Raw genomic sequence first — 21,231 nt, 5'->3', positions numbered from 1 at the left:
CTTTGAAAACTGTAAACCACCAGCAGCATTGTCTCTGATTTTTCTCATCTGCTGTAACTCCCACAAAAACATGCTCCTCCACTGTAAAGCTAACCTGTTTCTCCTCAGTCTGCAGGTTCCCTGTGCTCTTTATTTAGTGCCACTGCTTGCATTGGAATGGGGATGTGTGTCATGAACAGCTATGATTGTGCGTATGAGGTTGGAGATCAGTGTCAGTTTCCAACAAGGGCTCTATATTTAGCTGACGAGGGGACTGGGTGACCCAGTCTGACTGCAACACACACAGACACACTCCTCTCTGTCACCTGTTGGCTGTTCCTTTAGCATTGGTGTGTGTTCATCTTACTGAAGAGGAGGTGAGTTGTGAATACTTTATATCCTTATCGGACATTACACTGCAGTATGCATGTTTATTCCCCTCTTCCCTATACTAATGTAAGTTTTTGAATTTCACATTAACAGTATCCCTACACCACCACGACAGACTGATGTGACTGAGAATGTCCACGCTGCTTAAAACAGAGCTGTCAGCTGTGGCCTAATGAAAATCCAGCTCTGTGTTCAGTGAAGTGGCAGTTTGAGGTGACCATGTGTCAGTCAGAGGAGCCTCAGGCCAGACTGGGTCTGAACAGTCCTGATCTGCTGGTGAGAGAGGCTTTTCTGATGGCCCATGACTATATAGACTATGTAACCACAGGGGGGGCTGATGGGACCATGGGTCCTGCCCCCACAGCCTGCACTGCAGCCCTGCGCCACGCCGGAGATGAACTCCTAAACCGTTTCCCCATCTTCTTCAGGCGCTGGCCTCGCGTCTTCCAGGATGTGACGGAGAACACAGCCTGCCCCACGCTCATGAGCATCCTTGATGAGCACTTCTTTCCCCCTGTCCCTGGGGGACACCGCAGGGACCTGGCCTGGAGTGCAGTGTTGTCTGTGTATGTGCTGGCTGGCCAGATGGCTCTGCATTGCCATGAGAGGGGCATGATGGTGGTCCTGCCCCAGCTGAAGGAGTGTGTGGGGGCCTATGTGGAGAGGGTCATCTGCCCTGAAATACGAGACAAGGGAGGATGGGTAAGCAAGTGAATATCTACACCCACTTTTAAGCAGCCACAGTCCCATTTTAGATTTTATATTTCTAAATAACCCAAACCCACACAACCCTGCTCCATCGTGTCAAACAACAGTGACTGCCAGGTAGCCTTAAAAGGCCACTGCAGTGATTAAATATTGCACTTCAAACGTCAGGGACCTTGAGGGAAGACATACTTTTAACAATGTATTCATTTGAAACAACAGAGGCTGAGATTTTTAGTCCTCGTGTGTCCAGTGTGCCTTTCAGACTCCATGGTCCTCACTTTAACAGACCTGTTACAAATTTTTATTTTCCACACTGAAGCAGAGAATACTAATGTGATGTCAATCAGAACTGAGAACATGACACAGCTGTTCTCACAGGTTGTGTAGTTTTCCCTGTGATTAGTAAATAGATTTAACTGCCCCTTTAAACACCACTCTTTGTCTATTGGAAGCTATTCAGTTCTACATATTTCAGAAGCTCAGGGCAGCAAACAGAGAATCCCTCTGTCCATCTGTGTTCTGGTCAAACCCTCTTACATCTGGACAGTGGCTGTTTCCAAGGTAAAGCTGTGACAGCTGCTTTAGTTATGGAACTTTACTGTTGTATTTGCTCCCCTTTGTACCCCTGGTTTGCTGTGGGTCAGTGAGTTTGTGTTAACTTCATAAAAACATACATTAGTTTAGGAATATGCAGCATTTAAGCACAATAGTAAATGGTCATGAAGTTACATTTTGACATAGGCACCTAGTAAAAAATGCTGCAATAAGGCTCCAATCATTTCACTTCATACTGAGCATTAGTGGTGCATATCATCATATCAATTTTCAGTTATACAACTGACTACAGTCAACTGTGAGACTGGGGCCTTAGGGACCCTTGAAATTGTGCATCCTGGGATATTGTACATCAACATCTTTTTTCAAACAAGACTGTGATTAAAAATGTTGGTTTATATTGATTTTTTTGAAGTTGTATCAAAAATGATCTGTGCAAGACACTTAACAAACAAAAGATATTTTCATTTCTGGAAAAAACAAAACAACAATTAAATAATAAAAATAATTAAATTAAACAATGCCTAACTGGTTTCCACACACTAAATTAGGAAATGAAAATACTACTTAAAAAGTCATTTTTGGACTTTCTCCATTGCTCTCCTAAATGATGAGAATCTCTTGCTGCATTGGAAATGAAGACTACCTTCATACTGTTTTAATTGCAATTGTAACGGTGTACCTTACATATTATCATCACTGTATATTCTATAAAGACTGATTTCATTTGAAACGTTCACATACATACTTGTTTCTGACAGAGTGGTTTTGTGTTACGCTTTGGAGAGAAGCAGGACTTGGAGGGCCAGGTGAAGAAGTTGTGCTGCTGGACACTGCTGGCTTTGGCCATAAGCATTCTCACCTACTTCATGTGGAAACGAATGGTTTAGCCAGCACTGCCACCTAGTGACCACAACCAGAAACTCTCCAAGGATGTGCCACCACATCTAAGTATCTGCAGGGCATTTTATTGTTTCTTTCAATTCTGTCAGTTAAAAACCCATACTTATTAAGTGTGATTCACATTGTTTATTTAATATTTGATGATTTAGATAAGACATATTTAAACTCCTTATAAACTAATATAAGGAGCATTGAGTCAAATGATGGCAAAAACTGAGTAACAAATGTTTGTGCAGTGGTATATGAATGGTAATCTGGTATTAAGAATCTGTTCTGAGCTCCACATCAGCTGGTCACAAAGTCTACATGTAGTCAGATGGATTATACAGCAGCCTGACCAGGCTGAAATGAACTGGATTAATGGTTTAGTTACATTGTCAGAGCCTTGAAATGTTAGCTGTAACTGCATTGTCAAATGGCAGTGTTTTGTTATTCACAATAAATATCAAACTCTGAAAGTTAACTGCTGTGTAAATTCATATTGTGTCAGTGGCACAACAGCAGTTTATGCACTCTGTAGATCCACTCTGACATACCTGAGCTCAATTATTCAAATGTATTGTATAACTTCATGCAGTTTAGTGTATATGCTCATATAAACCTTGTTCTACTCTTAGGTTAACCTGTACATAATTATGAAGTCAGAAGATTGCTATAACACATGAATTAAAACCAGGGAATACCAGATACGCAGAAGAATTTTTATTAACATGAACAGCAGACAGAACACTGAAGACTGGGAAAGACTTAGAACGTTACATTTCACTGCAGAGAAAAGACAGCAGAGCGTTGTAAAAACTGAACTTTTAAGCCAGCTCCTCCTCACCCTCCTCCTCAAACTCTCCCTCCTCCTCAGCAGTAGCATCCTGGTACTGCTGGTACTCGGAGACCAGGTCGTTCATGTTGCTCTCTGCCTCTGTGAACTCCATCTCATCCATACCCTCACCGGTGTACCAGTGGAGGAAAGCTTTGCGCCTGAACATAGCTGTGAACTGCTCAGAAATGCGCTTAAACAGCTCCTGAATGGCTGTGCTGTTGCCAATGAAGGTGGCAGCCATCTTGAGGCCACGTGGAGGAATGTCGCAGACTGCAGTCTTGACGTTGTTGGGGATCCATTCAACAAAGTAGCTGCTATTCTTGTTCTGCACATTCAGCATCTGCTCATCCACCTCCTTCATGGACATGCGGCCACGGAAGATGGCGGCCACAGTCAGGTAGCGGCCGTGACGTGGGTCGCAAGCAGCCATCATGTTCTTGGCATCGAACATCTGCTGGGTGAGCTCTGGCACAGTGAGTGATCTGTACTGCTGGCTGCCTCTGCTTGTGAGGGGAGCAAAGCCTGGCATGAAGAAGTGCAGACGGGGGAATGGCACCATGTTTACAGCCAATTTGCGCAGGTCAGCATTGAGCTGTCCGGGAAACCTGAGGCAGGTGGTGACACCGCTCATGGTGGCAGAGACCAAGTGGTTCAGGTCACCATATGAAGGGGTTGTGAGTTTGAGGGTGCGGAAACAGATGTCATATAGGGCCTCGTTGTCAATGCAGTAGGTCTCATCTGTGTTTTCTACAAGCTGGTGGACTGAGAGTGTGGCATTATAGGGCTCAACTACTGTGTCTGACACTTTTGGGGAAGGCACCACGCTGAAGGTGTTCATAATTCGGTCAGGGTACTCTTCGCGGATCTTGCTGATGAGCAGGGTCCCCATACCAGAGCCTGTACCACCACCCAGGGAGTGTGTGAGCTGGAAGCCCTGCAGGCAATCACAGCTCTCTGCCTCTTTTCTCACCACATCCAGGACCGAGTCTACCAGCTCTGCACCCTCAGTGTAGTGACCCTTAGCCCAGTTGTTGCCAGCACCACTCTGGCCTGTAAGACAAGAATCATGATTAAGCTCCACAGACCACAGGGTGCTTCATGTACACGGCTGGAAATTTCTCAACAATGCAAGCAATATTAAAATAAACTTTACCGAAAACAAAGTTGTCTGGTCTGAAGACCTGGCCAAAAGGTCCAGACCTCACAGAGTCCATAGTCCCTGGCTCCAAATCAACCAGAACAGCACGGGGCACATATTTACCGCCTACAAAAAAAAAAGAAAAAAAGAAAAAAATTATCAGAAAAAGTAAGGAAAAATGTTTGCATACAGTGTGCAAACATTAAAATAAATTATAATTAAGGCTGCTTTTGACTTACCTGAGGCTTCATTGTAGTAGACATTGATCCTGTCAAGCTGCAGGTCACTGTCACCATGGTACGTACCCGTTGGGTCAATACCATGCTCATCACTGATCACCTCCCAAAACTGTTAAAGTATGCAAACCTCTGTTAGTGCTTGGAGACAGTTTTATTTAATAACTACTACTTTGTTTAATTCTCTGTTTACTTAAAGTAATTAACGATTGAAACTTGATTTCCCGCCATACCGCCTTCGGCGCGCGCGGCCTGACCCCCTATTGGTTGCGACTCATGGGTTATGAATTTGAAAATTCCTTGCTACGTCACTAACCGCCAACGCCGCCTACTCCAGGCAAAAGCCGGGCCCAGTTCAGAGAGCATTGCCAAGTAGGCCTCAGTGAGCCGAGAACTATTTTATCATCCGAAGAAAATTCAGTTTAATTCGACAAAATGGAATGACTAGGCTTTATCAATGCATATACAATCAAATTGTTCATATAACGTTGCAGGATAACGGCGCTTGGTAATTTTGTAATCGGCAATCCTCACTTCCGTTTTTCGCTCTGAATTAACATTTGCTGAGGAACAATGGCTCAGTTGAGCCACCACACATTGTCAATTTAAATTCCATCTGTACTATTCAAACTGATTTCTACCGGTTTCTAACGTGTTCGTTAACTTACATTAGACGGCCTACATGATTTCGACATAAATTTAACGATGTGCATAAATTAGTTTAAATTGTTTTCATTGGTCTAGACGACACCACATAACCATCCTAAAGACGTCCCAAAAAGTCATTAGGCTTAGATTTAACGTTATATGCGATTTTAGGTAAGTAGGACACAATCATATTCCCAGGGTGTGGTTTCTGGGACGCGTATGGTCACGAAGCACCGGCTCCAAGAGCATGAAATACGGTATTTCTACATTAAACAACTCAGCTTAGTCTTCAAAATACAAATACAGTTTAACAAACCTTGGCACCAATCTGGTTTCCGCACTGGCCGGCTTGAAGATGCACGATTTCCCTCATTTTTTCTGGAGGTAGAGTATACCTTTAGACGAATGACTTTGGCTTTCTTTATGTGCGTGCTCAACGGCGCAACCGTATATTTATACTATCATTGAACCCGCCCTTTACTCCTCAGATCGAATGGCTATTGGCTGATACGTGAAAGCATGTTTTACAGACACAGATTTAAACCAATCAAATATTCAAATGCGTATTTGCCATTGGTCAAATCCCCCCGTCACTCACATTCATCTCAAACGTGTGACTAACGTGTAATCTGTAGACGTTGGCCTACTTCCCTCATGATGGCGGAATAAATGTACGACACAGACATTCAATTCTTCTTCAGCATTTCACTGTCACGCCACAGCTTCTGTTACAGTCATTAGAACGTTGTTTTTCCGCCAGACAACGGATTTGATGAGTTATAGGAAAGCAGTCCTAGGTGCCTGCATCGTAGCTACAGTGTTCGTGGCTGACCATCAGAACACTATGGTCCAGTTTAACAGACATTTCACCAGCGGAAACTGTCCTAACAAGAGTTAGCATATCTGTTGTAGCTGTAGCAGTGATTTTCAGTCATGTGCTTCTTGGGCCTAAGAGTACAGTTTTTCATCCCAGCTTTGCTTAACAGCAGCTGTTTTCACAGATTAGTTCTCCTTTCTGTGGTTCGGTTTATGGACATGGGTGAGCTAGTGTGTAGTTTTGTAAACTGTTTCCCCTGCAGTCTGAATGCAGGATGTTATCTGCGGGGCTCAGTTTATTTTCCACCTCAGACAGAGAATCTTAGAGAGTCATGGTTGATTCTGAAGTTAAACTATGAATATAATGCAGCATCATGCAAGGTTTGAACATATTGTACAGAGGCTTACTCACTCAATATATGAAGAAAAAACCCTGTAGCTCGCACATGTTCATGTGTAGATTGGTTCTTGTGTAGACAAGTAAAGGCTTTCTGGATGTGCATGAATAGTAATGGATTGGGAGTGTCACAGTAAATCTAAATTGTGTCATTATGGATTCATAGTCACTCAGCCTGGGCCAGGGGTGTTTTTACAGGAACATCACTGCAATACAATCATACAGTATGTAGGTCACGCTCATAGTCTCTGTGTGCATAGTAATCTGACACACAAAGGCGTGCTCTGTTCCATGATAGAGGTATGTCAGAGAGGATGAGTCAGGATACCAGCAAATATGACCAGCTAGCTTGTATTGCAGCACTACCCCCCTCTCTACATTCAGCCTTGTTCTTTTCAAGTGTGTTTGCCAATATCGTAGAGTAAAATTGCAGACATCTGGGCAGACTGCCCTACAGTATGCTCAGGTACCATGCATTGTAATCCCATGCCTTCAGATTATTTGGCAAAACTATCCTAAAATGGGAAGATGACTGGAACCCTGTAACAGCTGATATGTAATTATAATCATTATTATCTGTAGCAGGGAAATATAGTGGGTCTGGTGACTCTTCAGCAAATGAACAGGGACAATGCCATGCTCCTGAGATCACTGAATTCCCCACCAGCTCAAGAGGTGCTGCTTTCATGTTGTGTTTTAGTGAAATGTCTCAACATCTATTGTTTAGACTGCCATGGTGTTTGGTATACACATTCATGTCCCTCTAAGAAAGAAATTCACTTTGGTGATTCCATAACACTTCACACTAACAAGACACTAACAAAAATGAACATGGTAAACATTATACCTGCCACATATTAGCATTGGCATGTTAGCATATTAACATTAGCATTTAGCTCAAAGCACTACAGCCTCACAAAGCTGTCAGTATGGCTGTACACTCACTGTCTTGTTCAGACTAAATTAGACTGTTTTAGACATAGTATCATCATCAGATCATAATTAATGGAAAATTACACAGAATATAATAAAACAGTTACACAAACTGTTAAATATATAAATAAAATGTAAAATGTTGTCTAGTGACTTTTTTTGTTTGTGGTGTTCTGCTGTGGGTATTTGGATCCATGAACTACTGAACTATTTCTAAAGTCCTTGTTATAACTCTGCTAATACTGACTAGATTAACTAACTAATTTTACTGTCTAACAGGTAAAATATATCCCAGTATTTTACAGGCAGCCTCAGGACTTGGTGGATATTCTCTTTGATCTAAATCGCTTGTGTTTCTCTGCAGTCAGTTGCCTTTGTGCTATAACTGATCAATTATTCATTGACCTCTTTCTTTGGGAGGATGAAGTGTCTGCATTGAGTGGTTTGTAGTGACAGCTTGAGCCGGTCTGCTGGAGCTTAATGCATGAAAAAGCTTTTAGTGCACTGGGAGGGGATTTTTGCTGTTTGATGCTTTTTATGAATACAGTACCTCATGATGGGGCACAGTAACATGCAGTGTCTCTCTGTGAGGCACTGTTGAACCAGTGCTGTTTCCCATGACTCAGCATCTCTCAGGACACTGCAGCATTCGGCACTCAGCCTCCAGCAGCCAGATCAATATTACAAAAAGGAAGCAGATGCTGCTGAGATAGACACACCCACATCCATCCTGCTCAGATGTTATAATGCTTTAACAAGATTAGCTGTGACATCACTGATGTAATTTGATCATAAAGCATCCACTTAGGAAAACTAGAACTTACACAGTCACTGTCTAATAAGAAGAAAATCTGGTAGAGAGGAATATAGTCATAGAAGTGGACTATTTCCATCATATAATTGCTGAAATGTAAAAGATGTTGCTGTGGGAAGCTTTAATCCCAAAATGTAAGCATTGATGTCAAACTTTTTTTTCTTTTTTTTTTTCTTTTTTACCACAGTGGATATAATTTTTTACCAACTGTTGAATTTCCATTTAATGTTCTGAATGTAAATAACTGGGAAAACCACCAACTGACTAAATGAACCAGCAGTATTTCACACTTCCAGGTTTTAAGCTATAGCAAGGTCCTTACAGTGACTCTCACTGTTGTAAGTCTGAACACTTTACAATGTGTAAAACAGAGCATCAAGTGAAATATCAGTGATGGACTCCAAATCTAGCATCTAATTTGAACCATTAAAAGCCACCTAACATCTAATAGCACCAGTATGTACACAAAGTGCAGTTAGATGCAGTTTTAACAAATTTTGCTGTCTGAATAAATCTAATAGGTATTGTTTCCTAATGAATCATGGTCATTCAAATTTTGTTCTGCTCCACAAATTCCGCCATGGTTATGGCCTGTGCCACTCCAGGGGAATCACTGGAGTAAACAATGAGCTGGTGGTGAAAAAGAAGCATTAATGTACTGTAAAATACAGGTCAGAGTTAAAAACAAATCAGGTGAGAGTACAAATATATGAAATTTTGTTTTGCACCATATCAAATGCAATATTGTCAAGTATGCAGGCACAGACAAACATTTGCATTTTCAATTAAAACTGAAATTCATTTTGAGCACAATAATGCACCGGCTGGGAGAATGTACATTTAGTGTGCGGTCTGGTTATAGTTATTGTGGAGTAGGGGCTATTAGGGTGGACAGGTGTTAGACTGGAACAGCTAGGCTCATGTACAGTATGTCTGCTGAGAGAACCACTGATTCATTCTAATATCAGGTTACACACTCCCAGTGCTATCATATACAGCCAGTATCACATTCTGCTGCAAACCACAGCCCTTTCAGGCTATAGAAACACATTATACATGATCAAAGTGTGTCAGGACAAACTATGTTTGTTTGACTGCAGGTTACACCCTGACATAGCTTTGTCAAAGATGCCAGAAAATACAATGGCTAAGCTGGGAAAGAAACTGAATGAATAGACTCTGTACAGCATTGGATGGTGGAAGAAACTTTTGGATATAGGTGATAGCTGATCTTTGAATTATAATTTAGATATACTGTATGAGAAACACTTAACCACTACATTGTACCCAGTTCTCCCCTATGGAGCCAAAATTATTACTAATTATTATTACTATTTGGTCAAAATTGGGTTAAGACTGGAACTGATTCGATTGTTTTCCCATCTGTTATCTGTAATTTACAGAGTTAACTAGTTCAGCGTAGTTCAGTAACTGACACCTCAGTTCTGCTGTGTATGAAATCACCCCCTCACTGACACTTACTCAGTAGATAACTATGTATGGCATGGCCAGTTTTAACTATTTCAACATTGCTCCTGCGAAACCATGTTTTGTTTGTCATTTGGCATAGTGGACATGTCTAAATACCACAATACCCACTGGATTGGTAGAGAATTCAAAACACTTCACCATTACAAAACTAACACAGAAGTTTAAAGTGAGCTGATTTAAGCTGCAGATTGTGTTTTTAGTTTTGTCAACACTGTAATCTTTAGCTCTTGCTTGCCTTTAGCAGCTTGTGTGACACAATTTGAGGCTTGGTGGTTGGTGATTTTTGAGTCTAATGCTAGCACTGGCTTGATTTCCAGAACGTGCATATTGTAACTTTAAATTATTAGCATTAGGCCTACTTGCAGTTGCCTACCTGCTGCTGTTTTAGCTGTGTTGGTCTGATTTAGTTGATTTGTACATATGAATTAAAATTCCAGAGTAATGTGTTGCCTACATTGAGTGTTTGTAAGAAGTCTTGCTGCTCTGTTTTTCACCACATGTAACCAGCAATTGTCCCATCATTAAGGCAAGTAAATAATGAAGTCTTGGTGGGAGGAAATGAGGTTGTGTTGTTTCTGTATTGTGGTCTTTCTAATATGCCATATTTACATAAGTAACATTAGCCAGATAAATACATACTAAATATTTGTCCTGCCTTTGAATAATACAGAAGGAGAAATACATCCCTCCTTTGATTTTTTTTATCACTCAGCATGAGTAATGTGCCTTTAAGAGACATGTAAGAATGAAAACACAGTGAAGTCCACTTGATACTTATATAGCTGGACAGACACTCCTGAGCTATGCACAGTCACAGCCTCACATTGTATAAAACATGATGATCAGCATGGTCCAGGGGAAGTCCAGGATGCATCCACCCACCCTGCTACCACAGGATATTATGTTACAAAAATACAGCAGCAGTGTTATAGTGTTAGGGCGTAGCTGCTTGGCCAGCTGACCGCACAGAGGGAGGGTCTGTCTGCTCTGTGATCTATATTGTCTACATCTCTGGACTTGATTGTTATGTGTCTGAAGGATTTTGTGAGCTTTGGTACTGACTGAGTGTATTAATAATCATTTTAGTGATGAGCTTAAATTTGCTGCATATAGCATCATGTTATATAAATCATTATGTATTCATCATCAGAAAGACTGGCCACCTCTCCTGGAATCTGCAATGCAGAGTTCCAGGCAACCTGAGGCCGACAGGAAAATCTCTTCTATCATGTTCGGATGCCAGCAAAGGGGAGGGCTCAAGAGGCAACGGGGATTATGGGAAATGTGGTACAGAGAACCATAAAATTCAGAGACAGGAAATGTATTCACGGTTTGAGTCACTGGTCCTCCTCATAGACTGCACTACCCCTTACACACCCCCTCCCCTCCCAACCCACTTCCACTCCGTTTGCACACTACGTATCATCCCAGACCAGTCAGGGGAGTGGACGTGGATTATAAAACCCTCCAACAACGAATCCGCAACGAATCTTCACTGTCCACGTGTAGCGCTGTGTTGCGTCCGTCAAGCAACACGTTCCGTACAAATTTAGGTTCCGCGTGACACTCAACTAAACTAAACTCAAACGACGATAGATAATTATACAGACGTTAACAACGTAAAGGTTATATTGTGTTTAGGAAAATATACTTCAATAGACAAGAGAGCTATGAAGCCTCGGTCGCCTCAATTTTTTTTCAAAAAGGTGCGCACGAAATAGTAGATATGTAATGCGCACAAGATAAGTGTATATATATTGAGAGCCATAATAACAGACAGGCTTTCTCTTCTGAGCATGAAGTGCACTGCACCTACTTCAGTGTTAAGCTGATCATTAGTTAGCAAGACAACATTGGTTAATTACATCAGTTAAATAGCCTACATAGTAGCCTACATTAATTAGTCATTTTGAGAATGTAAATCAGTCTGCAAACTGATTCATGCTGCTTTGCCTGCGTGTCTACCTCAGATAACTGCTGCAGTTCATACACAGCTTTTTAACATTAAATAACTATAAAGTGTCTCCCCTTCACCTGACACTGAGGAGCTGGTCAGCACTCTGTAGTGCTGTTTAATGTAATGCACGGTATGTGCCCATCACACCAGCTCTTCAGTCTGGTGGTCTTCAGCATAAAGAGGTGAAGGAGAGTCCGATACAGTTATGACACTATAGTTTTGATCTTAAAGAGCTCCAGCAGTTCAAAACTCAAACTCAACACAGTTAACTCCATAATCTGTTCACAGTGCTCAGCTGTGCGTCTACCTCTGAGCTACTGCAGCAAGTGGGCATCTGAGTGTCCACTTTTGGAGAGAAAGCTTATCTGTTGTCACACTTATTTCATTATTTTGTTTGCACGTTTTACTGTTTCATGCACAAAAAATTGGACATGACCACTCTGGGGATCCGTGCAGAGGCGTGAAAGGAGTACAACTACTGCTCATATTCAGTGGGCTGCATAACATGGAAGTAAACCTGTAAGCCAGAAACCTCAGAGACAAACAACTCTGATAGGAATGAATGGACAGCATTTTTGATCCAATATTTAGCTCTATAATACATCCATGATATTCACTGACACTGTTGCAAAAACCAAGCAACTTAAAAACATTAAAGTCAAAAACAGAGAATGTTAACAAAAACTTGTATTTTTCTGTTTCTCCACTGTGGAGTGAAAGTAATGAGTCAAAACAATCATTCCAGTAGTTGTTGAAATATTTCACCAATAGGCAACAGTAGTGCCAAAGCCAAACAAAAACAAACAAACATGAGCAGGGAGAACCCATATGTAGGGTACATATGGGATTTCATTTTTTTTTTTTTTTTTTAGTTGTTGTTGTTTGTTTTGGTTGTTGTTAGGAATGTTAGAGACTGAAATAACTCAACAACTGTCAGATGGATTGTAATGAAAATTTGTGCCGACATCTCTGGTTCTGTGAGGATGAATCTGGTGTTACCAGTGGCACCATTTTTGGCTTTTAGTGAAACTTCTCAACAATTATTGGATTGATTGTCACAAAATCTGTTACAGACATTCATGATCAGGGCTAAACTGTAATAACTTCAGTGTCGTCATCAGATCAACATGTTCATTTGTCCAATTCTGTAGTTTATGACCAAACACCTTCAAATTCCCATCAGCCTTAGCTGTGCTATATGTTTATTACTAATTATGCTAACATGCTAAACTAAGATGGTTGACACAGTAAATATTATACCTGTTACACATTACATTTATGTTCAAATCACAGCTGTGAGTAAGTAGAGCCTCACAGAGCCAGTACCAATGGTTGCAGATTCCTTATCTTTTTTTCTGATATTTTGTTTATTTATTTATTTTTTACCTCTTTTTTTCTCAGTATTCCTCTGCACGTCTTTCTTTTTACAGATTCTCTTCTCATTTAGGAGACACATACCCAGCAAACATGCCGATTTGGGGCCCACAGTGGGCAGGTGAATGGGCCAACAGGTGGCAGGTGATCCATGTGGGGCATGTGTGGAATTATGTGGGGCAAGTGTGGGCCCATGTTGGGGGGTGGGGGGTGTGGTCAGGTCTGGGACTATGTAGTGCAGGTGTGGGCCCATTTGGGGAACGTAAGGGCCCATTAGGGCTGGCATTGCCCCACAATTATGCTGGTGATAGGGCCCACAGTGGGCTGCCCACAGTTACAGGGTGCTAAAGTGAGCACTGTAGGCACACTGTGGCACGATGTTATTTTTCTCAGAAGACTGACACTCAAGGTACCGTGAATTTGGTCTATTGAAAGTAAAAACAAATTAAATGTAACAGTTATTGTTATGTTTGTTTTTAAGCACCATGTAACTTTTTTGCCAGAGAGACAATGTAACGTTTTACGTGTTTACATTGTTGCATTGTTACTCTTACTCAGTTAACTGATCTGAGCACTTCTTCTATCTGTGTTAGTTTTAAATAATCAATTGAAAAGCAGAGAAACTCACTGCCTAATGCGGCTAGCCTTCCCCAGCCTGTCATTGTCCATGGCTAGACAAGATGTTGTCTCAGCCTTTTTGTTTTTTTTGTCTGGCTTTCTCATAATCTGCTATAGAAGAAGAAAAACACAGAGTTTGTGGGTTGCTTTGGTTATTATTAAGATGTCTTATTGATGTTTAGTTGAATTTTTGGTCATCATATTTTAGCTGAAGGTTAGCCACATTAGAAATAAAAATTTCTCCAGGCACAAAGAATAGGAAAAGAGTAAGAAAAACATAAATGCTTCCAGAGAAGATTTTTTTTAACAATTGCACAAAACACAGTTAGGAAAGAGAAAGTAATATGAGTAAAAAACAAACTAATAAATACTACATAGTATAAGAAGTATATTCAAATTTTGCAGTTTGCACTAAGAGGAAATAAATAACAATTCTAGGATTTTAGTTTGTTTTCATTCTGTCTTCATATATCCATAGATGTATTGTGAGTGTATGGAATCATGAACCCTGTATTGAGTATCAAACTGAATCATGATTTGATTTAATCGTTACATCCCTAATAAAGAACAATGCTGTTGGTAGGGGGAAATATTTGCCACATAAAATATTTATATTATTATAATCTCAATTAGTAAACTTTTTTTTTTTCACACCAACTCTTGTTTTTCAGGTGGGTCAGTGGGATAAATCCAGAAAGAGCCTTCAAGATTTGACAAGGTGAAGTCACCCAGAAAAAGATGACACACACACTCACACACTGTTAGTCTCTTAACTACACTCTAAGTCAAGTCTAAGTTATTCACTCTGTTTTTCTCTCTCTTATTTGTCCTAAATGTTCTTGAATGTTTTTTTTAATTTCACAAGATTAATATATAGTTATAGCCTAAAGAGTCATGGCTTAAAAAGACACTTTGAAGCTGTGTTATTTGTCTTAAAAGTTAAAAGTTTTAATTTCAAAGACAGTGTTTATTCAGTATATTAAAACATGGTGTTTTATAGCAGAACTGCCAAGGAGTAATTTCTCAAATTACAAGGTTTAGAAAGAGATATCTCTGTAGTCCTTTCTGCTAGCAGTTAATTAAGCAATAATGTATACAGTATTGTAAATGGACTGCAGTTCACAGTAAAAAATCTGTACATATACATTACATCTTGTTAAGTGCAAATAATGGTAATAAACTGCTAATCCTTTCATCAGTATTTTTCTGTAAAAAGTTTTTTGCTATTTTTACAAAAACAGTAGTAAACTGTAGATTGTAGCAACAGCAAGATACTGTTAAAGTTACAGTAAGATAAAGACAACCCTGCCACCAGTAGTTAGCAGTTTTTTTTTAAGGGAAAATTTTCACAGTACTGTACAATAACAGTATCAGTAGTTTGGTTTGGCTCCATATATTGAGGGTTGAAGCACTGAATTATCGCAGATAATTTTGATTGTACTTGCCCAGGTTGAATGAAGAATTAGTGTCCCATCTCTCACTTTTAAACTTCTGCTACAAAGCTGTATGCAGTTTCAGTAGTTGCAGTTAGGTTAATATGGGATCAACTGGAGGAAGCAGAAAACAGGTTCAACCAGCCCTGCATGACCATTAAAGAATAAGCAGTATAGCTGATATTCAAACTAATGTTTTATCAGATTTTTTTTTTTTTAACTTAATTTGCTTTCTGAATATCTAATGCTTTTCTGTTATGGACATCTTATTGTGATTAATTACTGTGCTTGTTCCAGACTTGTAATTTTATCCAACATTCACATTTGGATACAAGCGTTTGTCCAAAGTAAACAAACATGGTAGCCCCAAAGGGCAAAACAGCTGCAGGCGCCACACAGGCTAACCTATAGACATAGACATGAGGTACAGATCTAATGAAGGCTACAAAAAGCACAGTGGTCTCTACAATTCTTACATGAAGGAAGTGTGCAACAATCAGGACTCTTCCTAGAGCTGGCTGCCTGAATCAAACTAAACAATCATAGGTAACATAAGTGATCCTGTCTGGGAGATATGAGAAACTCCTAGAAGGACAACCATCACTGCAACATTCCACCAATCTGGGCTGTGTGGCAGAGTAACCAGACAGAAGCCTCTCCTCAGTGAAAGACATATAGAATCTTCTACAGAACACTCAGACTGAGAGAAACAAGTTTCTCTGATGTGATGAAACCAAGACTCAACTGTTTGGCCTCAGTTCTGAGCATCATGTCTAGAGGAAACCAGGCACTGCTCATCACCTGCCCAATACCAAACAGTGAAGCATGGTGGAGGCAGCATCAGGCTGTGGAGGTGTTTTACAGCAGCAGGGACAGGGAGACTGGTCAGGGTTGATGGAAAGCTGAACAGAGCAAAGTGCAGAGTGGAAACCTGGTGCAGAGCGCTCAGGAGCTCAGACTGTGCTGAAGGTTCACCTTCTAACAGGACAATGATCCTGAGCACAGAGACAAGACAACACAGGAGTGGATTAGGGGCGACTCTGAATGTTGTTGAGTGGCCCAGCAGAGCTGAACTGAACTGAACTGAACTTAATGCTGCCAGAACAAATGCAAAATCCTGAGTAGGTGTAGATACAAAAGGGAAAACCACAACACAGAGGAATGATGTGTGCACATTCTTAACTCACCTAATTCATTCTCTTTTAATGCTTTAATCAGCAACAAACAATTGGACTGTGGACAAATAAACCACACAGGAAGAAAGAAACGATCAGGTTTTCTCAGTGTCTGGGTTTATTATGCTGTCAGTGAGGTGGAGTCTGCTAAGTGAGAGCCATATTTCTGAAAATCTAGAGCCACAAGGGGGCGCTCTATGTCAGCCAAAGACATGGGTGATGGTTATCAGGCACATATTTTTGTATCCCTGTGGGATATTTCATGGTCATATTCATATTTAGGATTATGGTGATGATCACATCCATGTGGGAACATAAACTGACAAGACTACATGTTCATTGTCATCCAGCAACCCTGTCAATGCACGCATACATCATCATGAGTTTAATCTCAGCAGGAATCCTCTTGCTGTGATCAAGACTGTAGGACTTTGGTGATAGACAGGTTTTCCAAGCAAACCATCCTGCTCCTAATAGCTGGACAGAAGACATTAGGCAAAGAATACATGCATTCTTATCTTGTACAGCCTGATAGACTGGACCTTTGATTTACAGCATTTTGTAATTCCAAATATTCCTCATAACATAGACAGAATAATAAGCAATAGAGTTGAATTAGTCTTTAATTTGCATTTGAACATTTAATGAGATGTTGCAATTTTGGTAATAGTAGTTGAGTCTTTAATGTTAAATTGGAACTAATAACATGAATTCTCTCTTCATGTTGTTCCCTCTGTATCATCTTCATGTAACCTTGTGAGCAAATGGTTTATGGGAAATGTAGTCACTAGCTATACAGTGAACTTTAGCCAGTGACTAAATCTTTCTGTGACCTGCAGAGTTATCTTGATGGTTTTTGTGCAGGTCCTGTTTCATCTTGTTGTTTTATGCTGCCACCTACTTATTATTTGGAACTTTACATGGACTGTTTTTGTAGATGCTGCAGCAGCTCAATCTAGAGATAAAATATTTCTTACACATAGTTGAAAACACTTTTTTTGATCTGTGCTCCAATTAAAAAAAAAAAAAAGAAAAAGTTTACTGTGTTTTTTTTCTCCAAAGCTATTCAGTTATTCATCTGTCTTTGCTGACCCTGAGACTGAAAGACCAGAATTCTACACTGTAAAACCAGTGCAGGAAAAATATATAAAACATCATTCTCAATATTTCTATATAATGTATATAAAATGATCAAAGTAAAATTTTGGACTTAATGAAAGGCAGGACTAAAAATCCTTCACTTTTACTCCTGCTCATAAGCTTGAGAATAAAAACTTTGGGGGTTAGTTAAGAACAGATTGTGTATTATTCTATTCCTAATCATGTAATCACGTGAGAGTTGCTTTTAGAAGTTTCTTGTACACTTAATTGTAATTTGATATATGTGTCTTATTGCTCACACTCTACCAAAAGGTTTTTTACCTTTAGGTTGGTACAGAAAGCTTATGATGTTTTCCACTGTCATTCATCACTCATTAAAAAGTTATGTTTTATTTATTTATTTATTTATTTGATTCCATATTGATTTACAAACCTTTTTTTAATTGAATCAGTAAAATCAAAACATTCTGAATTAAACCAATTTTATAAGACAAACTGATTGATTTGATTTGTTAAAAAACTTTGAATATCAAGAAGTAGTGTGTTGAGGGTCCAGCTCATCTACAGCACTGTGCAGGTTTTCTTTGGGCTCGCTCCAGTCCCCTCACTGGTGGTATTGTCTGTTCCACCTACCTCTGCGCCAGCTGTAAAAATCACAGCCTTTATGCTGGAAAGTGATAGTAAATATTGGTGAAGCATGCTGGCACTGCAGGAAAAAAACATGACTATTCTTTAACCTGCACCAGATAAGTCAAATATACCAGCTGACTGAAAAGTGGCTGCATCTATAGATATCACCAGCCTTCTGAACAGTGTTTCATTTAACTGCAGTGGCATTATGTTTATTTTAAAAAGCTACACAAGTTTCTCCTCAGTGGTCACTGCATGCAGCCCACAGGACAAAGTAAGGTGCACAGTTTAGATCCAACATAAACTAGTTAGAAATGGTATCAAAGTTTTTCTAACTGTACACAGTACAAAAAATCCTATTTTTCTATAATGTCAGTGCTGCAAGATCACTCTCTCTGTGGTATTTACATTTGAAAAAAAAAAAACAAACAAACTTATAGGCATCTATAGGCTCATATAATACCCATATCTATCTATTGTTTAGAATTCTGACAATCAAGTTGGTGAATGCAAAAGTCTGTTGGTCAAAGTCAGTGGTGGACAGAGTATTCAGATACTTTACTCAAGTAAAAGTAACAGTTCTGCAGTTTAGATAAATTTGTTTAAAGTTTTTGAAAATTTGTTTCAAAAATGTAATTCAGTTTCAGAAGTGACAGTAGTCATTATGCTGGCTCTTTGCATATTCAGTATACAGTGTGTAAACTTTTACACTCTGTAACATATTTTGTGCTGTTATGTCGATCATATGGAAGACATTTACATTATTTACTTGTGAAATGTAGTGGAGTAAAAGTAAAATGGAAGTAATAGAGAAGAGCAACAAATACCTCAAAACTGTAGTCAAGCCTGGTACTACACTAAATATACATAGTCACTTTCCACCACTGGTCTAGTATTTTTAGACTGCTGCTTCTTGTTTCCCTTTGGAGCTATAAACTTGTGAGGTTGTGTACAACAGCCTTAATCTGCAATTTCAACAACGTATGTTAACTGTTACCTTTTGGTAGGATGTTTTTCTCAAAGTATCCTGGCATGTTCATGTTGCCAGCTGGCCGGTACTGCCCCACTACAAAGGCTCTGTTTCCATCAGTGGCCATGCCCACGCCCAGTTCAGTGCTGTCTTTCCACACCACCTGAGTAAAGTGACCTGCAAAAGAAACACGGCAGTGCAGTGAGGTAAAAGCGCCGTGTTATGTTTCTAACATGCAAAAGAAAACTTGATCTTTCAATGTTGTTCAGTGTTGTTGCCTTAAATTATTACAAAGCAACATAACAAATTAGTCGTTTAATTGATTCTTACTGTTTATGGTTTGGTTTTAAATGCTGTTTTTATTTTTTGATTCCCTGTTGAAACTCATGTGGAGGGATGTGTTTTTACCAGTGTTGCCTGTGAACCCAGGGCTGCTCCAGTTGTAATCCTTGATCTCACTGTACCAAGAATCTACAGCCTCTTTCCCTAATACATGACAGACAAAAGAAATGCACATATTGAACACAATGTGAACCTTGGAGTAGTCTGAGTTATACAGTCTGACAGAGCTGCTATGGAGGCAGATAAAATCTCACTGTGACTTAAATCTCAGTGGGTGAAAAAAGTTTCAAAAAGAAAATTCCAGGATAATGGTGAGTGCTAAAAAATAGAGTGACACTAGAGTATGTGGAGGAAACTCAAATTACAGTACTCAGGAGTGTCTTAAAGTTTGCTAACATTGTGGTTTAACCATCATAATCCTGAGTGTGCTGAATGAATAGTTTGGTTTATTAAGTTCTTAAACTGTCTGTCAAAAATAATGTATTTTTTATTTCACTTAAGTTGACCACAGTGATCATGTGATTTTAAAAATTCAACAAGTGAACAAATAAGGATGGAGGAGAACAAGGGTTGGGTATTTATCACCTGTCAGTTTGAGGGCTGCCGAGCTGTACATAGTGAAGACGTTCTCTCCGTCCTTTGTGTCACTGTGCTGTAAGGTGCCAGTTGCCAGCAAGTGATCAGCCCATTTCTGAGCTGAAGCAGTGAGCTCGTCGCTAAGGGTCAGTGGTGGTGTGCTGTGCTTCTCCCTGTAGGTGTTGTGGGTTTTCAGGAACTCCTGCTGAAAGCTTGCATCTGGAGATAAAAAGACATTATGAATTGATGAGCTTGCCTAGGCAAAACATGTCATGTGCAATTACTGTCTGACTGTGGATACAGACAGGATGAATCATGCCCTGTGATAATACAGATCTCCTCAATGATGATGCCCTTTGTGTTCTTAATAGTTCTTGAGCAAACACTGTACTAACCTGCCATTGTGTCTGTGATTGTGAAAGCTGAAATGAAATAAGAATAGAGTTTTTAAAAATCCAATCCAATAATCCAATAATTGATAATATTCTCACAAATATTGTGTAGTGATGCTGAAAGGTAGCAATTCATAAAGTTTAGAGCTTATTGACTGCAGCAGCAATGAATACAAATATTCTCATTTCACAGCAGGGGTCTCTGTCACTCACCTGAGTCGGGGTGTTCTCCTAAGCTCTGGAGGAATGTCCTGTGAAGCTCTTTCTGCTGTCTTGAAGCTGGTATTTATTTACACGAGCCTTACCTCTCCTTCCCCATCTCTGCGTGTAGGAGGAGACAGACACCCAGCCCTTTCCTCTAATTATTTCACTGTGCCACTTTTTTTTATGACCCACGGTGCACAGTGCTGTTTGGCTTTGCACTATATCCCACATCTGTGCATGCAGATTTAAATTCAGACTTGGATGCAGAGTGGTTTCTGTCATTTTTGTCTCCTAATCAACGATCCCACACGTTAAACACATTAAAGTAACAATATAGACCTTTTTTGTTTTAGCTTATCATTAAAAATTAGATATTGATTGTACAAAGTAATGGCTACAAAATAACAAGTGGTTCCTTATAAGCCTCACTTTCACCATGCAATTCTGGCTGACACCTGTGGTACATTTTCACAGAAAAAATAAGGCCCAATTTATGGCATTATGCCCTGTGCAACCAAAACAGAGAGAGGACTCTACCTTTGGTTTTCCCCAGTATCCATCAGTATCTTTCCTCAGGTAGTGGAAATGGTGGTTGGTGGAACAACTGGAATAACTGTGGAAACTTTATCCAGCA

At 39.8% G+C, this 21,231-nt stretch overlaps 3 protein-coding genes across 4 annotated transcripts; 1 reads left to right on the top strand and 2 right to left on the bottom strand.

Annotated features, from left to right (window-relative positions):
* Positions 1–215: 215 nt before the first annotated feature.
* On the top strand, positions 216–2,998 carry bcl2l16 (BCL2 like 16). Its single transcript, XM_018669297.2, has 3 exons — positions 216–356; positions 463–1,071; positions 2,394–2,998. Exons 2-3 carry the CDS (start codon positions 589–591, stop codon positions 2,520–2,522), a joined length of 612 nt encoding a protein of 203 aa, XP_018524813.1. The 5' UTR covers positions 216–356; positions 463–588; the 3' UTR covers positions 2,523–2,998.
* A 224-nt stretch (positions 2,999–3,222) lies between these two features.
* Positions 3,223–5,835, bottom strand: tubb2b (tubulin, beta 2b). Its single transcript, XM_018669296.2, has 4 exons — positions 5,691–5,835; positions 4,730–4,838; positions 4,506–4,616; positions 3,223–4,402 (listed from the first exon to the last, which is right to left on the bottom strand). The coding sequence occupies exons 1-4, from the start codon at positions 5,745–5,747 to the stop codon at positions 3,342–3,344; spliced, it is 1,338 nt and encodes a 445-aa protein (XP_018524812.1). The 5' UTR covers positions 5,748–5,835; the 3' UTR covers positions 3,223–3,341.
* Positions 5,836–17,879: 12,044 nt separating this feature from the next.
* LOC108878074 (Golgi-associated plant pathogenesis-related protein 1) lies at positions 17,880–20,741 on the bottom strand. Of its 2 annotated transcripts, none has more exons than XM_018668374.2 (6): positions 20,607–20,741; positions 20,397–20,423; positions 20,011–20,220; positions 19,492–19,569; positions 19,111–19,260; positions 17,880–18,127 (listed from the first exon to the last, which is right to left on the bottom strand). In XM_018668374.2, the coding sequence occupies exons 2-6, from the start codon at positions 20,401–20,403 to the stop codon at positions 18,045–18,047; spliced, it is 528 nt and encodes a 175-aa protein (XP_018523890.1). In that variant the 5' UTR covers positions 20,404–20,423; positions 20,607–20,741; the 3' UTR covers positions 17,880–18,044. The 2 variants fall into 2 exon arrangements, with proteins under 2 accessions (XP_018523890.1, XP_018523891.1); XM_018668375.2 differs by having other exon boundaries at positions 17,888–18,150; positions 20,607–20,740.
* Between the last annotated feature and the right edge of the window lie 490 nt (positions 20,742–21,231).

Source organism: Lates calcarifer, linkage group LG13 (assembly GCF_001640805.2).
Source record: "Lates calcarifer isolate ASB-BC8 linkage group LG13, TLL_Latcal_v3, whole genome shotgun sequence".
In the NCBI taxonomy this organism is placed as follows: Eukaryota; Metazoa; Chordata; class Actinopteri; family Centropomidae; genus Lates; species Lates calcarifer.
The sequence above is the reverse complement of the archived record's forward strand: the minus strand, read 5'-3'. Positions and strand labels throughout refer to the sequence as shown.

Excerpts from the sequence above, each read along its gene's own strand:
- bcl2l16 (XM_018669297.2), top strand. The coding sequence starts at position 589 with ATGTGTCAGTCAGAGGAGCCTCAGGCCAGACTGGGTCTGAACAGTCCT. Across the intron at positions 1,072-2,393 it reads TACGAGACAAGGGAGGATGG|AGTGGTTTTGTGTTACGCTT; the intron begins GTAAGCAAGTGA and ends TGTTTCTGACAG.
- tubb2b (XM_018669296.2), bottom strand. The coding sequence starts at position 5,747 with ATGAGGGAAATCGTGCATCTTCAAGCCGGCCAGTGCGGAAACCAGATT. Across the intron at positions 4,839-5,690 it reads GAAACCAGATTGGTGCCAAG|TTTTGGGAGGTGATCAGTGA; the intron begins GTTTGTTAAACT and ends ATACTTTAACAG. Across the intron at positions 4,403-4,505 it reads ACCAGACAACTTTGTTTTCG|GCCAGAGTGGTGCTGGCAAC; the intron begins GTAAAGTTTATT and ends CTTGTCTTACAG.
- LOC108878074 (XM_018668374.2), bottom strand. Across the intron at positions 19,261-19,491 it reads TGGGTTCACAGGCAACACTG|GTCACTTTACTCAGGTGGTG; the intron begins GTAAAAACACAT and ends TTTCTTTTGCAG. Across the intron at positions 18,128-19,110 it reads GAAAAACATCCTACCAAAAG|CTGGCGCAGAGGTAGGTGGA; the intron begins GTAACAGTTAAC and ends TGATTTTTACAG.